Below are 12,660 nucleotides of genomic sequence, written 5' to 3'. Positions count from 1 at the left end.
CTTAAACAGTAGCAGAAAAACTAATTTTTTTTTTTTATTATTCATTTAAGGCTAGCAAAAATAAGCAGGAACTTTCCTTCTATAGTATTCCTGAATTTGATGAGTGGAAAAAACATATAGAAAACCAGAAAGCCTGGAAAATAAAATACTACAAAGGTTTGTTTTCTAAAACACTTAAATTTTGTGACGTTACTACTGACGTAAATTTATTTTTATGAGAGCATTGTAAAATATTTTGAAAGTTTGTCTCTTTTAGCTTTCAGAAACAGCTATGGCTGAGTTTTAAAGAATTGTTAGGGAAAATTTTATGTAAGTAGAGAGAGTAGTATAATGGGCTTCCTGTGTTCTTAAACAGTCACCGTTTTGCAGACAATCTTGTTTCATCTGAACTCTTGTCATTGCCACCCCATTAGTTTGAAGTAACTTCCAGGCATTAATTATTTCTATACTACTTTAGTATGTATCTCTAAGAGAATTTTTTTTATTGTCCATAATACCATTATCATACCTTTGTTTAATAACCTTAAATATTCAATCCAGGTTAAAATTCTCCTGATTGTATTAAAAATGTTCATTTTTATAGTTTTTATTTTTTTATTTTTTTTTTGAATCAGGATCCAAACAAGGCCCACACATTGCATTTGGTTGATAAGTCTATTTAATCTTAATATATTATTTCTCTTTTCATATTTTTTTCTTGTAATTTATTTGTTCAAAAAGTTGGATTGTTTGTCCTGTGTAATTTCCCATATTCTGGATGTTGCTCATTATCCCTATATATATATTTTTTTCTTGTGGAGAGAACATTTTAAGATCTTCTCTCTTAGCAATTTTCTTTAATTAATTAATTAATTAATTTGGTTGCACCGGGTCTTAGTTGTGGCAGGTGGGCTACTTAGTTGTGACTTGCGGGCTCCTTGGTTGCGACTCGCGGGCTCCTTAGTTGTGGCTTGCCAGCTCCTTAGTTGTGGCATGTGGGCTCCTTAGTTGCAGCAGGTGGGCTCCTTAGTTGTGGCTCTCGGCCTTCTTAGTTGCGGCATGTGAACTCTTAGTTGCGGCATGCATGTGGGATCTAGCTCCCTGACCAGGGATGGAACCTGGGCCCCCTGCAATGGGAGCGTGGAGTCTTATCCACTGTGCCACCAGGGAAGTCCCTCTCTCAGCAATTTTCAAGTATACAATATAGTATTATTGACTATAGGCATTATGCTGTACATTAGGTTCCCCAGAACTTACTCATCTTAAACTGAAAGTCTGTACCCTTTGACTGACATCTCCCCATTTCCCTCTCCCCCAAGCCCCTGGCAACCACCATTTTATGCTCTGTTACTATGAGTTTGACATAGATTTATTTTTTTTTAGATTCCACATATAAGTGAGATCATACAGTATTTGTCTGTCTCTGTCTGGCTTGTTTCCACTTTTATTTTTAAAATTGTGCAGGGTTGGGTACCAGTACAGCTAAGGAAGCCAAGGAATATTTTGCTGATATGGAAAGGCACCGCATCTTATTTAGATATGCTGGTCCTGAAGATGATGCTGCCATTACCTTGGTAACAAAGTTCATTTAAAAAAATCTCTCCTAATATCCATTCCCTCTTTCTGCCATACTCTTCTTCCCAATCTTGGTTTTCTGTGGTAAGTCTCTTTAGAATTCTAAGCCCAACCTAGTTAATCTTGGTGTCATTTCCCATTACCGCAGATTATGCCCTGCTTTCATAGTTCTTTAATTCAGACACCACTGTTCAAGTGTATTTTCGATAAAAGCGTATTGGAAAAAAGTTAATTTCCCAGAAATTAATAATTAGTTATTTGCCTTTATAAATTTTAATTTTATAATGAAATTCTTTTTATTTTTAATGTATGAAATTGTTACCTGGAATCTTTCAGGCATTCAGTAAGAAGAAGATCGATGACAGAAAAGAATGGTTAACAAATTTTATGGAAGATCGGAGACAGCGTAGGTTACATGGCTTACCAGAGGTTAGTCATAAAGAGTGGTGATCTGGGGGAGGAAAGAGAAAAAGGCTAAAATTCCTGCAGTAATCATGACATAATTGCTGTATAACTTTTCTCTTAGCAATTTTTATATGGTACAGCAACAAAGCATTTGACTTACAATGATTTCATCAACAAGGAATTGATTCTCTTCTCAAACTCAGACAATGAAAGATCTATACCATCTCTTGTTGATGGTAAGTAGCTTTTGTTTAACAATCTTTTTCATTTTTGTATGTCATTGAGTATATTTTAATTTCATGTACTTTAACCCATCCTTATAATAAATTTAAAAATTCTGAAGTTGCTCTCGAGATGTTTTAGTAGTTCTGAAATTTTATATTCTTTATTTGAATCTTTTAAACCCTTTTTGAAATTTTAAAGAAAATTAACTTGCAAAATTTTAAAGCTTTTGCCCCAAGTTGTTGGAGACTTCTTAAAATAAAAAGTAAAATGTGATTTTGATAAGTTCTAAAGTATTTGTTGGAGACTGAATTTTAAAAACACCTTTACTCCTCAATACCCCAAACCTAATGCTTTTAACTTATTTAACTTGACAAAAAAGTTAAACTGCTACCCAGTACTTAGAGCAGATTTTAGTCTTCTGTCTAGAGCATTTTGAGTTTTATAACTTTTAGCAGATTAGTTGATCTTCATGTTCCTTGGTATTTCAGCTAATAACAGATGGTTCTGCTAATCCATGTAGTTCTAGCTTTGAGTTACATCCGTTCTCTGATGTCTTCCCTAATAATTGCCGTCTAAATTTGTCTCAGATGCCTATAGACTTCTATGCCGATAATCGTATGCCTCTTATTTTACTTGTGTTAATTTTCCTCCTCAATTAGATTGTAAAATTCTCAAGGAAAGTGGCCATATTTTATCATCCTTTTGCTTCTGCCATGCTCTGGGCCCACGATGATGATGGTGATAGCTAGCATATACTGAAAAGTTTATTACTGTGCTCACTGGCCTAGAGCGAGAAGAGTGGTCAGGAGGCAGAGTGCTTTGCTTGCATTATCTCATGTAATCCTCATGGTCACCCTATTAGGAAGGTAATTATTTCTGTTACACGGACGAGGACACTGAGACTTAATGGTTTAATAAGTTGTGGAAAGTCACATGGCCAAGTTGAGAAGAGTATCCAGATGAGTGAGATTCTGAAGCCTGCATTCTTAACTACCAGAACACATCTCTTCTTTGTAAGAGCTTTCCTGACTTGGGATATTCTAATAAGTTTTCAGGCTCATTGATGGCTTGCTGGTACTTTAATCACAACTGGCATTTTGGGCACATGAGTGTTTGGGAACTCCTATGAAAGGAATTTGGTGCCACTGAGCAGTTCTTTAAGACCAGAGGGTGTCTTTCTATTGGTTCTTCACTTTGGAATAGATTGAGATGGTATAAAATGTGTTAGTATGTACTCATTTTGTTACAGAATCTCAAGTAAACAATTTTACTTATTTTTCGGAAGCAAACTATATCTTTGCTTTTTTCTCTTGAATATATAAAACATTGTTGTCACTAAAAGAAACATTACAACTATATCCCGAGCAGTATTTTTAAAAGAGGGTTGTTGTTTTTAAAAATAGGCTTTAAACCAGGCCAACGAAAAGTTTTATTTACCTGTTTCAAGAGGAATGATAAACGCGAAGTAAAAGTCGCACAGTTGGCTGGATCTGTTGCCGAGATGTCTGCTTATCATCATGGAGAAGTAAGCATGGAGATTGGAATTAATTGAGAACTATACTTATGGGCATGAAGGAGGATAGTAGAAGGATAATTCAGCATAATAAAGTGTTTTTTCTTTTATAAGTTCTTTGGAAATGTAATAGAGTTGAGAGTTTGGGTTTTAATAAAATTTAGGAAATCCATTTAGAAAATTTGGAATGTGAATGTTGTATTCTGTCTGCTTCTGTCCTGCAGCAAGCACTGATGATGACTATCGTGAACTTGGCTCAGAACTTTGTGGGGAGTAACAACATTAACTTGCTTCAGCCCATCGGTCAGTTTGGAACCCGGCTTCACGGGGGCAAAGACGCTGCAAGTCCTCGTTACATTTTCACAATGTTAAGGTGATCATTTGCTGATATAATGGTATAAAGCTCTATTTGAAGTTTATTGGAACTAACTAAATGTGTAATAGAATTATAACTACGGAGAGAGGTGATTGGGTATTATGTTGAGGGTGAATGTTCCAAATTATTTGATCACATATAGAATGAAATTTGTTGATCTCAGTTTTTATGAATTATTGGTGGAACCAGTCCTAACGAATGTAAGGATTTTTTCTGATCCAACTTTACTTTTTAGGCTGAAGATGGGTTTTGTGGTTTAGTCAGAATAAGAGGAAATCCTTAAAAGTTTATTTATCAATACTAAGAATTTAGGCAGGTAAGTCAGTAAATAACTTAAGTAAAACAAGACTGTCTTATTCTGGCTTTGTGCCTGAGAGAAATATATTTGGTAATAAGGTTAGGTAAATTTTATTGTTAAATTTAAATTAAGCACGTGTAACCAAAATTCTTAACAAATGCATTCTTTTTAAAAGATTTTTTGAAATGTGAAGTCTTTAATTATGTATGAAGTTTTATTTTCTAAAACCATGATATTGCTCCATGTCTGTCTTTTTCCTTTTATTAGCTCTTTAGCAAGACTGCTTTTCCCTGCTGTGGACGACAACCTGCTTAAATTCCTTTATGATGATAATCAACGCGTAGAGCCTGAGTGGTATATTCCCATAATCCCCATGGTTTTAATAAATGGTGCTGAGGGCATCGGCACAGGATGGGCTTGTAAACTACCCAACTATGATGCTAGGGAGATTGTAAACAACGTCAGACGGATGCTGGAAGGCTTGGATCCTCACCCCATGGTGATTACGTAGAACTAATTGCTTATGTTGTTTTAACAGATGACAATGTGTAAACTACAAATCCAGTCATTTTAGGAAAGTAATGGAACCATTTTCATTTTAGAACGTATTGTAGACAGCAAGGACCCTATTAGTATGTAACTTGATGTGTGCTTACTGTAAAAGATATAGAGTTTGGGGGACTTCCCTGGTGGCACAGTGGTTAAGACTCCGCCTGCCAATGCAGGGGACACGGGTTCGAGCCCTGGTCCGGGAAGATCCCACATGCCGCGGAGCAACTAAGCCCGTGTGCCACAACTACTGAGCCTGAGCTCTAGCGCCCACGAGCCACAACTACTGAAGCCCGTGCGCCTACAGCCCGTGCTCTGCAACAAGAGAAGCCACCGCAATGAGAATACCACGCACTGCAACGAAGAGTAGCCCCCGCTCGCTGCAACTAGAGAAAGTCCGTACGCAGCAACGAAGACCCAATGCAGCAAGCAATAAATAAATAAATAAATAAGAAAGGAAGGAAGAAAGGAAGAAAGAAAGAGAAAAAAAAAAAAGACACAGAGTTTGGAAAAAGCCTGGATATAAGGTTTATGGGAGAAACTGTTTATTAAAATTTTAAAGTACCCTGTAGTTCAGGCTTTCAAATATCTAACTTATATAGAGAATAACGTTTTTATGACAAAGTTATATGCAACTTTATGTTATTGTTCTTAAACTACTAAGTCATATTAGAGTCATTAAGGATGCTTTAAAGACACCTTGTATATATTTTAATAATCCCCATATTTTTCATTTTTGCCCTTACCTTACATCATTCATCATGTTCAGTTCTTCCCCCAAACTCCCTCCAAGAAAACCCTCAAAAAAGTATCTTACGCTCTTCTACGTGATTTAAAATCATCTAGAAATTTCCCTTTATCATGATACACTTAAATAGAAGAATATTTTTATTACAAAAATGATAGTGCTCATTGTAGAAAATGTAAATAAGCGAAGAGGAAAAATACTCCATGTATATAGAAACAAACTGTTAATATTAAGTATTTCTCTCCAAGTTTGATTTCATATTTGTATTTTAAAAGAAAATTAGAATATGGGGATGATTTAACATCTTTTTTTCTCCTAAATACTTTAAAGTACTTTAAAATATTTCTAACAGAAGTATGAAATTACTTTTAATGATTATAGCATTTTATTTTATTTCAGATACATTTAGAGTATTTATTGTCTCAGTGTATTTGATCAATACTTGTTTCATACATATATATATATATATCTACTATATATGATACTGTGCTAGGTGGTAAGATAAAGAACCATGATCTCTGTCTTCAAAAAGTTAATCTGTTGTCAAGGCAAGACCTCTGGGCATGAAGTTTACAGTGACAAAAGATGTTAATAGTTGCTCAGTGAGCAGAAGTGTCCTGTGCTATATGCCTGACTTCTTAGTGATGATGACAAATAGGAATTTTAGAAGAGGGAGAGCTCACTTGTAATTAGGCCGAGAAGGCTAAGTAAGATTTATATAGATGAATGGGGTGTGGAGAGCTGAATAACCGTCAGGCCTGGTGGATAGAGTGAGTGAAAGTGAGAATATTCAAAATACTCAAGAGAAACATGCAAGAAGAGTGTAGTGTGATCTGGAAGGCAAATCACTGGAGAAAAGTTAGAAGGTTAGCTTGGCTTGTAACGTAATGTCTGAGGAGTTTGGATTTTTAATCTAGGGGAGAAGGAAGGATGGAGGGGTAATAAGCTGGAAAAAAAAAAAGGCGATATTCTTGGAAGACCAGGAAAGGTGGTGCTGAGGTTTTGAGATTTGGGGGGCTGTTGAGAGTATATTAACAGAAGCTGTGAATTCAAGATTGAATGATTATTTGGAGAGGGCCTATTGCCGACGAGAGGAATTTAGTTTCAGTTGTGTGAACCTGTCGGTAGCAATAGGTCATTGACTAAGGGGCATTCAGAGGTGGCACTGGCACTCAAGTGAGAAGTTGGGGCCTTTAGGTATTTTTATTTTTCTCTACAGCTTCCAAACTACAAAAACTTTAAAGGAACAATCCAAGAACTTGGTCAAAACCAATATGCAGTCAGTGGTGAAATATTTGTGGTGGATAGAAACACAGTGGAGATTACAGAGCTTCCCGTTAGAACTTGGACACAGGTTGGTATAAGACGTGAGCTGCCTGTGAGCTGCGTGTGGCAGTTGTGTTAGGCAGTCCTTTCTGGTGAGAATATGATTGTTTGCCCTGTGTCTGTAGAGTGTTTAAACATTCATGTATACACTTTTGACACATTCATTGGAATATTCCAATGGTAATTTAAAAGTTAACTTATCTAAATGTAGAGTGACTTAGCTAGGTTTTAAAAAGACTATTATCTTTGTTTACATTGCAATGACTAGAACAGTATGTAACAAATAGTGTTTTGAACCTTTATAAATATGGTCAATAAACTCATGTCATTCAGTATTGGATCTAAAAGTACGCGCGTCACCTCGTCAGTGCTAGTTGATGCCATCTGCTTTGTACTCTCAGCCTCTTCTTGCCTTTTGAGTATGAGCAGATCAGAACCAGTACCTTGTATGTCGTCTTTCTCCACTGAGATCCCCGTGTATCGTCAACTGTAGTGACTGGGCAGGAGACGATAGAGATGAGGTTCCCCTTCTTCCCCACTGGAGTCGAGAAGGTTTAGATTGCATGACTTGTAGAATAAGAACATGAATGTGTGTCAGGAAAGATTTACTTATTTTTAAATCTTTTATAGGTATACAAAGAACAGGTTTTAGAACCTATGCTAAATGGAACAGATAAAACACCAGCATTAATTTCTGATTATAAAGAATATCATACTGATACAACTGTGAAATTTGTGGTGAAAATGACTGAAGAGAAACTGGCGCAAGCAGAAGCTGCTGGATTGCACAAAGTTTTTAAACTGCAAACTACTCTTACTTGTAATTCCATGGTAATTGACTAGATTTACTATGAATGTAACCTTGCGTTCTGTAAGTTGGATTTTTGTAATTGGCTTCATGATGGGAGTAGCTATAGTAAGTCTGAATGCGTTTCCCCCTGTATGTTTGCTAAAGAATCTAGAGGTACATTCCCTTTCCTCTAATGTTATCCTCTGCTCTTAACCCCAGCCCTGCATTTGTGCATCTGGGCTTGAACACACAGGATACACACACCCTCACACTCACTGACTGGAAGTTCTGAGAGTGATTGTTGCAGGGTCTCCTTGTGCCTCATGCCTGTCTCTATTAGCATTTTCGTGGTGGAGTTCTTATCTCCTCATGACTCTAATCTGCTTTATTAAACTTTAGATAATTGGGGAGGAAGATAAAAAATGAACATGTATGATTACCCTGTTCCATTCCAAATTAGCTTTTAGACTTGAGAAAGAGTAAAAGAAAAAAATCCAGCAATAGCACAGTGACTGAGAAAAAGTGCCATAATCTGCCAAGCAAGGCTGATAGAAAAAGGAGAAAAAGATAGAGAAGAAGTAAAATTTCCCTCTAAATTGAAGTTTGAGTGAACTGTAGCCCATTCATAAAAAACAACAAAGAGAGAGGCAAATGCATGTCCATTGAGTATATGGGAGAGAGAGAACTTTAATATTTAAAAACTTACAGATAGAATATGCTTGTTTTTAGTTTGAAAAAAAATCTATTAGGTGGCTTTATAGCCATAGTTTATATAGTTTTAAGTAAGTACCTTTTTTTAAGGACCTATTTTTATCTTTCAAAATTATTCCAATTTTAAATATTTTCATAGTTTTGAGAATAGAATTTTATCAGTTTCTTGGAGCCACCAAAGGAATATTTACTTAATAATTTTGTTCTGGCTTTTAGGGGTGGTATGTATTCATATACGTGTATTATGGTTATTTTAAATACTGTCGCATACAAGTTAAAAATACCAACACAGATTTATATAATCTTCAAAAATTTTGTGTTTTGCTTAGGTACTCTTTGATCATATGGGATGTCTGAAGAAGTATGAAACTGTGCAAGACATTCTGAAAGAATTCTTTGATTTACGATTAAGCTATTATGGTTTACGTAAGGAGTGGCTTGTAGGAATGCTGGGAGCAGAATCCACAAAGCTTAACAATCAAGCCCGTTTCATTTTAGAGAAGATACAAGGGAAGATTACCATAGGTAAGATGCAACCTTTAAAAATTTGAACATTAGTTAAAATGGAAAAAAAAAACTTTATTAATAGAAGACGTTTTTATCAGTAGAATATAAACAAATACAAATTGAATCTCTTTTCTTGATCCTAACTTTATTTTTCCCTCACATAGAGAATAGGTCAAAGAAAGATTTGATTCAAATGTTAGTCCAGAGAGGTTATGAATCTGACCCAGTGAAAGCCTGGAAAGAAGCACAAGAAAAGGTAATCATTTGCAGAACGAGACATTCAGAGAAGCTTTTAAAAGCAACTTCCAAAGCAAACAAAAACCCCAACCCCTAAATTTTGAATTTAGTACTGCTAGAGGTGCTGAGTAGTCTGTGTGGAGACTGAAGTCTTCTGTGTATCCACAGAACAGCTAGGGTGCAGCAACTTGCAGTGCACACCCACCGCCAGGCACTTTGCCAGTGTGGCTCAGCCAGGGCCTGGGGAAATGATTCCGGTTGGAGAAGGTCGCTCCGTCTCCTCAGCCTTCTTTCTGAGCCTGCCGTTAAAGGACGGTGGTGGTGGTGGTTTTGTGTGGTGCATGTCACTATCTGGGAACTACACTGGTAGCATAGAAATCATTTCCCCCTGGGCAGTTTGTGGCCACAGTGTGGAATCCACTCACCACTCACTTGATCTGGTTTTGGTGTACGCTGGGGAGACTAGAGACAGAATGGTCAATATTTATCAGTATTTATCGAGCACCAAGTATGTGCTCTGACCTATGCTTAGGTCTTTAGCTGGAGATCTTAAACCCTGGAACTTCAGATTAAAAGTCTGATGTTTTATTAAATTGTCCATTTTAGATCATAGAGTACTAATATTAATTCAGTAAATGGGATATTGAAACGTTGAGATTCTTCTCAAGAATTAGCTTCTTGCTGTTGTGGACAATTTAAAAAAAATTTGAAAAGGCCGTACAGCATTGTGATTGAGAACACAAATGTACAAAAGGAAGAAAGTTGGAAATGATTAATTTTCAGATACTTAATTAGACTATTGTATATATATGTAATACTGATAAAGTTCACATCTTTAAAAAATAGTTATGATTATGTGATGTAATTTGAACTGAAACTTTAAACTTCCCAACATTCATGAGTTCTCAACCATAATGTTTTTCATATTTTTCATCAAACTCCATTGAAATAGTGTTTTCATTTACATTAAGTTTTTTTTAAAATTTTGAACTGTCAATAGATTGCCATATGTTAGAGTGAGTAAAATTAGACTAAATTACATATTTAGCAATTACATGTTAAGAGAACAGGTTTATTCATTGTTTGAGGAAAATGGGGTAGGACAAGTTGGGGGAGTATTCAAAATTAAGATGACTCAAGCATGTTGCGTTCCTTTCAATGTGTTTTGTTGCATTCTTAAACCCCAAATTATGCTTTATACACTACTTGCCCTTCTGTATCATTGTTGGTTTAAATTATACCTTTAAAAAAAATTAGCTAGTAAGCTAAAGAATTTAATGTTTAGTTTTAAAAAATAAAGGTGTTTAGGGTTTGAGAATGCCCTTCTGGCAGAAGTGGATTTCATGGGTAAAAGCTAGTGCTTGGTTTCAATAATTTCATTGTTACCCTCAAAACGTTCTCAGCATCTTGGCCATGTGTTCACTTTGGGGGTTCAAGAAACAAAAGGAACTGCTCTTACGAGAGTGTCCTGTTGTGTAGAGTTGGAGAAGAGAGAATTATAAAGCCGATAATTAGAAGATCAAAAAATGGTAGAATTGTCATTGGAACTTGAAAAGTTTCTTGGTTTTTGCTTTTTACCCCTGCAAGTATCCTTAGTCATCTTCATGATAACAGTGATAGATCCACATATTCATGGAGCACTCATGAATGATACTTGGTGTGTCATCAAAGCCCAGAGCAAATAGACTTCTAAAGCGTGGGTCTAAATAGGGTTTTATGACACCCTAATAATATCTTAATAGTAGTGTAGCAACCTAAAATTCCATAGCAACACACTATTTCATGAAGAAATTTTAAAAACTGTAGACTATTAATTTGTCATAAATTATCTAGGTACTTAATAATCTATATCAACTCAACAACAGCATTCTTTATTTGGCTAATGTTAACTTAATTGAGTTTATACTTTTGTTTATGTAATGAAGCATCTTGCTTTGCAATTTTTATTTTTATTCCTTTGCTTCTAAAATACACCTAACGTTTACTTTGTATATATACATTATTTTACCGAAAATTTTAAATTAAATTGTAAAGTGCTTTTTTTTTTTCCTCTTGATTGCTAGACGTGAACTTTTGTTCTATGGAGTATCATGGCTCACTCAGTCATTTTTAATTATCTGAGCGCCTTTAAAAATTGAGATGCAATTTTATTTAACAGCTGTTGTTATTTTAAAAATTTTAAAGATGATGTCACCTATAATAACTTCTATTAAATTCATTGGACTTTGAAATTTAATATTAGCATAAGATTTTTTATTGCAACTGCTCCTATGAAAAGAAGGCCTTATAGATAAACTTTTAGAATAGCCCTTGTGACTCTGACTCACCAGCCTTTAAATGCTGGAGTGAGCTTCAGCTTAGTCCTTGCATGAATGTTCTTGCTTGAGGGAATCTTTATCAGGAGTTCATCCGTAGTGACTGACTACCTTAGCATATTTATTATAACTGTAAAACATTCCTCATAAGTGATATTTATTTTAGGTTTCAGATTGTTCACTCACCAATATAAAGATCTGACAAGATGCATGATAAAACATTAGTTCTGCTCTATTAATTTTAAGATGTGGTGTCTTCTCAAGCAGTTAATTTTTCACCAGATTCCTGGATAGAGGCTGAATATACCATTCCTTTTGATGATTTTTATTGTGCATTTTTAGAAAATTTAAACTTTTTATAGGAAATATATTTTCATAGATAATCTTGCAGATAATCTAAAATAAACCCACCACCCTGAAGATGTAGCTTTAAGAGTATAGCATGTATGGAATTTTAAACTCAGTATTCAATAAAATTCAACATTGATTTGATATTATATAGGACTTTAATATAAAGTTTATTATTTTTTACAGGCAGCAGAAGAGGAAGAAACACAAAACCAGCATGATGATAGTTCCTCTGATTCAGGAACTCCTTCAGGCCCTGATTTTAATTATATTTTAAATATGTCTCTATGGTCTCTTACTAAAGAAAAAGTTGAAGAACTGATTAAACAGAGAGATGCAAAAGTATGAACTTCTGTGGGTTAAATAATTTGAAACTTTAAGTGCTATCCATATCTTTATTTTTCTTTTCCAAAAATAAATAGTTTTATTTAGCCTTTATGTATACATTTGAAAATCATACATTTAAAATTGAATGTTTAAATCATACTACTTTTTTATTATAGGGGCGAGAGGTCAATGATCTTAAAAGAAAATCTCCTTCAGATCTTTGGAAAGAAGATTTAGCAGCGTTTGTTGAAGAACTGGATGTAGGTTAAGTCTCCATTAAAATATATTTGGAGAAGTAATGTTTATGAAACAAGAATGAAAATTTTTAAAATTAAATTATCTCAGGGTTTCCTTTAACTCTACAAAAGTTAATATGTTTATAAGCTGCAGAGGATTAAGCTTCTAGCTCTGTGAAACCATAAAGAAAAGTT

At 34.9% G+C, this 12,660-nt stretch overlaps 1 protein-coding gene across 3 annotated transcripts in view; it reads left to right on the top strand.

Moving 5' to 3' along the window:
• The window catches only part of TOP2B (DNA topoisomerase II beta), a 66,023-nt gene that overhangs the window by 39,521 nt on the left and 13,842 nt on the right, over positions 1 to 12,660 (top strand). For all 3 annotated transcript variants that reach the window (XM_059920442.1, XM_059920441.1, XM_059920440.1), the window contains exons 15-27: positions 51 to 156; positions 1,444 to 1,553; positions 1,891 to 1,983; positions 2,081 to 2,195; positions 3,588 to 3,709; positions 3,922 to 4,070; positions 4,639 to 4,870; positions 6,888 to 7,022; positions 7,625 to 7,825; positions 8,825 to 9,020; positions 9,167 to 9,258; positions 12,089 to 12,244; positions 12,406 to 12,489. In XM_059920442.1, the coding sequence (XP_059776425.1) occupies positions 51 to 156; positions 1,444 to 1,553; positions 1,891 to 1,983; positions 2,081 to 2,195; positions 3,588 to 3,709; positions 3,922 to 4,070; positions 4,639 to 4,870; positions 6,888 to 7,022; positions 7,625 to 7,825; positions 8,825 to 9,020; positions 9,167 to 9,258; positions 12,089 to 12,244; positions 12,406 to 12,489 (1,791 nt within the window). The remainder of the gene's footprint in view (positions 1 to 50; positions 157 to 1,443; positions 1,554 to 1,890; positions 1,984 to 2,080; positions 2,196 to 3,587; positions 3,710 to 3,921; positions 4,071 to 4,638; positions 4,871 to 6,887; positions 7,023 to 7,624; positions 7,826 to 8,824; positions 9,021 to 9,166; positions 9,259 to 12,088; positions 12,245 to 12,405; positions 12,490 to 12,660) is intronic.

This window comes from Balaenoptera ricei, chromosome 4 (assembly GCF_028023285.1).
Source record: "Balaenoptera ricei isolate mBalRic1 chromosome 4, mBalRic1.hap2, whole genome shotgun sequence".
In the NCBI taxonomy this organism is placed as follows: domain Eukaryota; kingdom Metazoa; phylum Chordata; class Mammalia; order Artiodactyla; family Balaenopteridae; genus Balaenoptera; species Balaenoptera ricei.
This window is presented reverse-complemented; position numbering and strand designations above follow the sequence as displayed.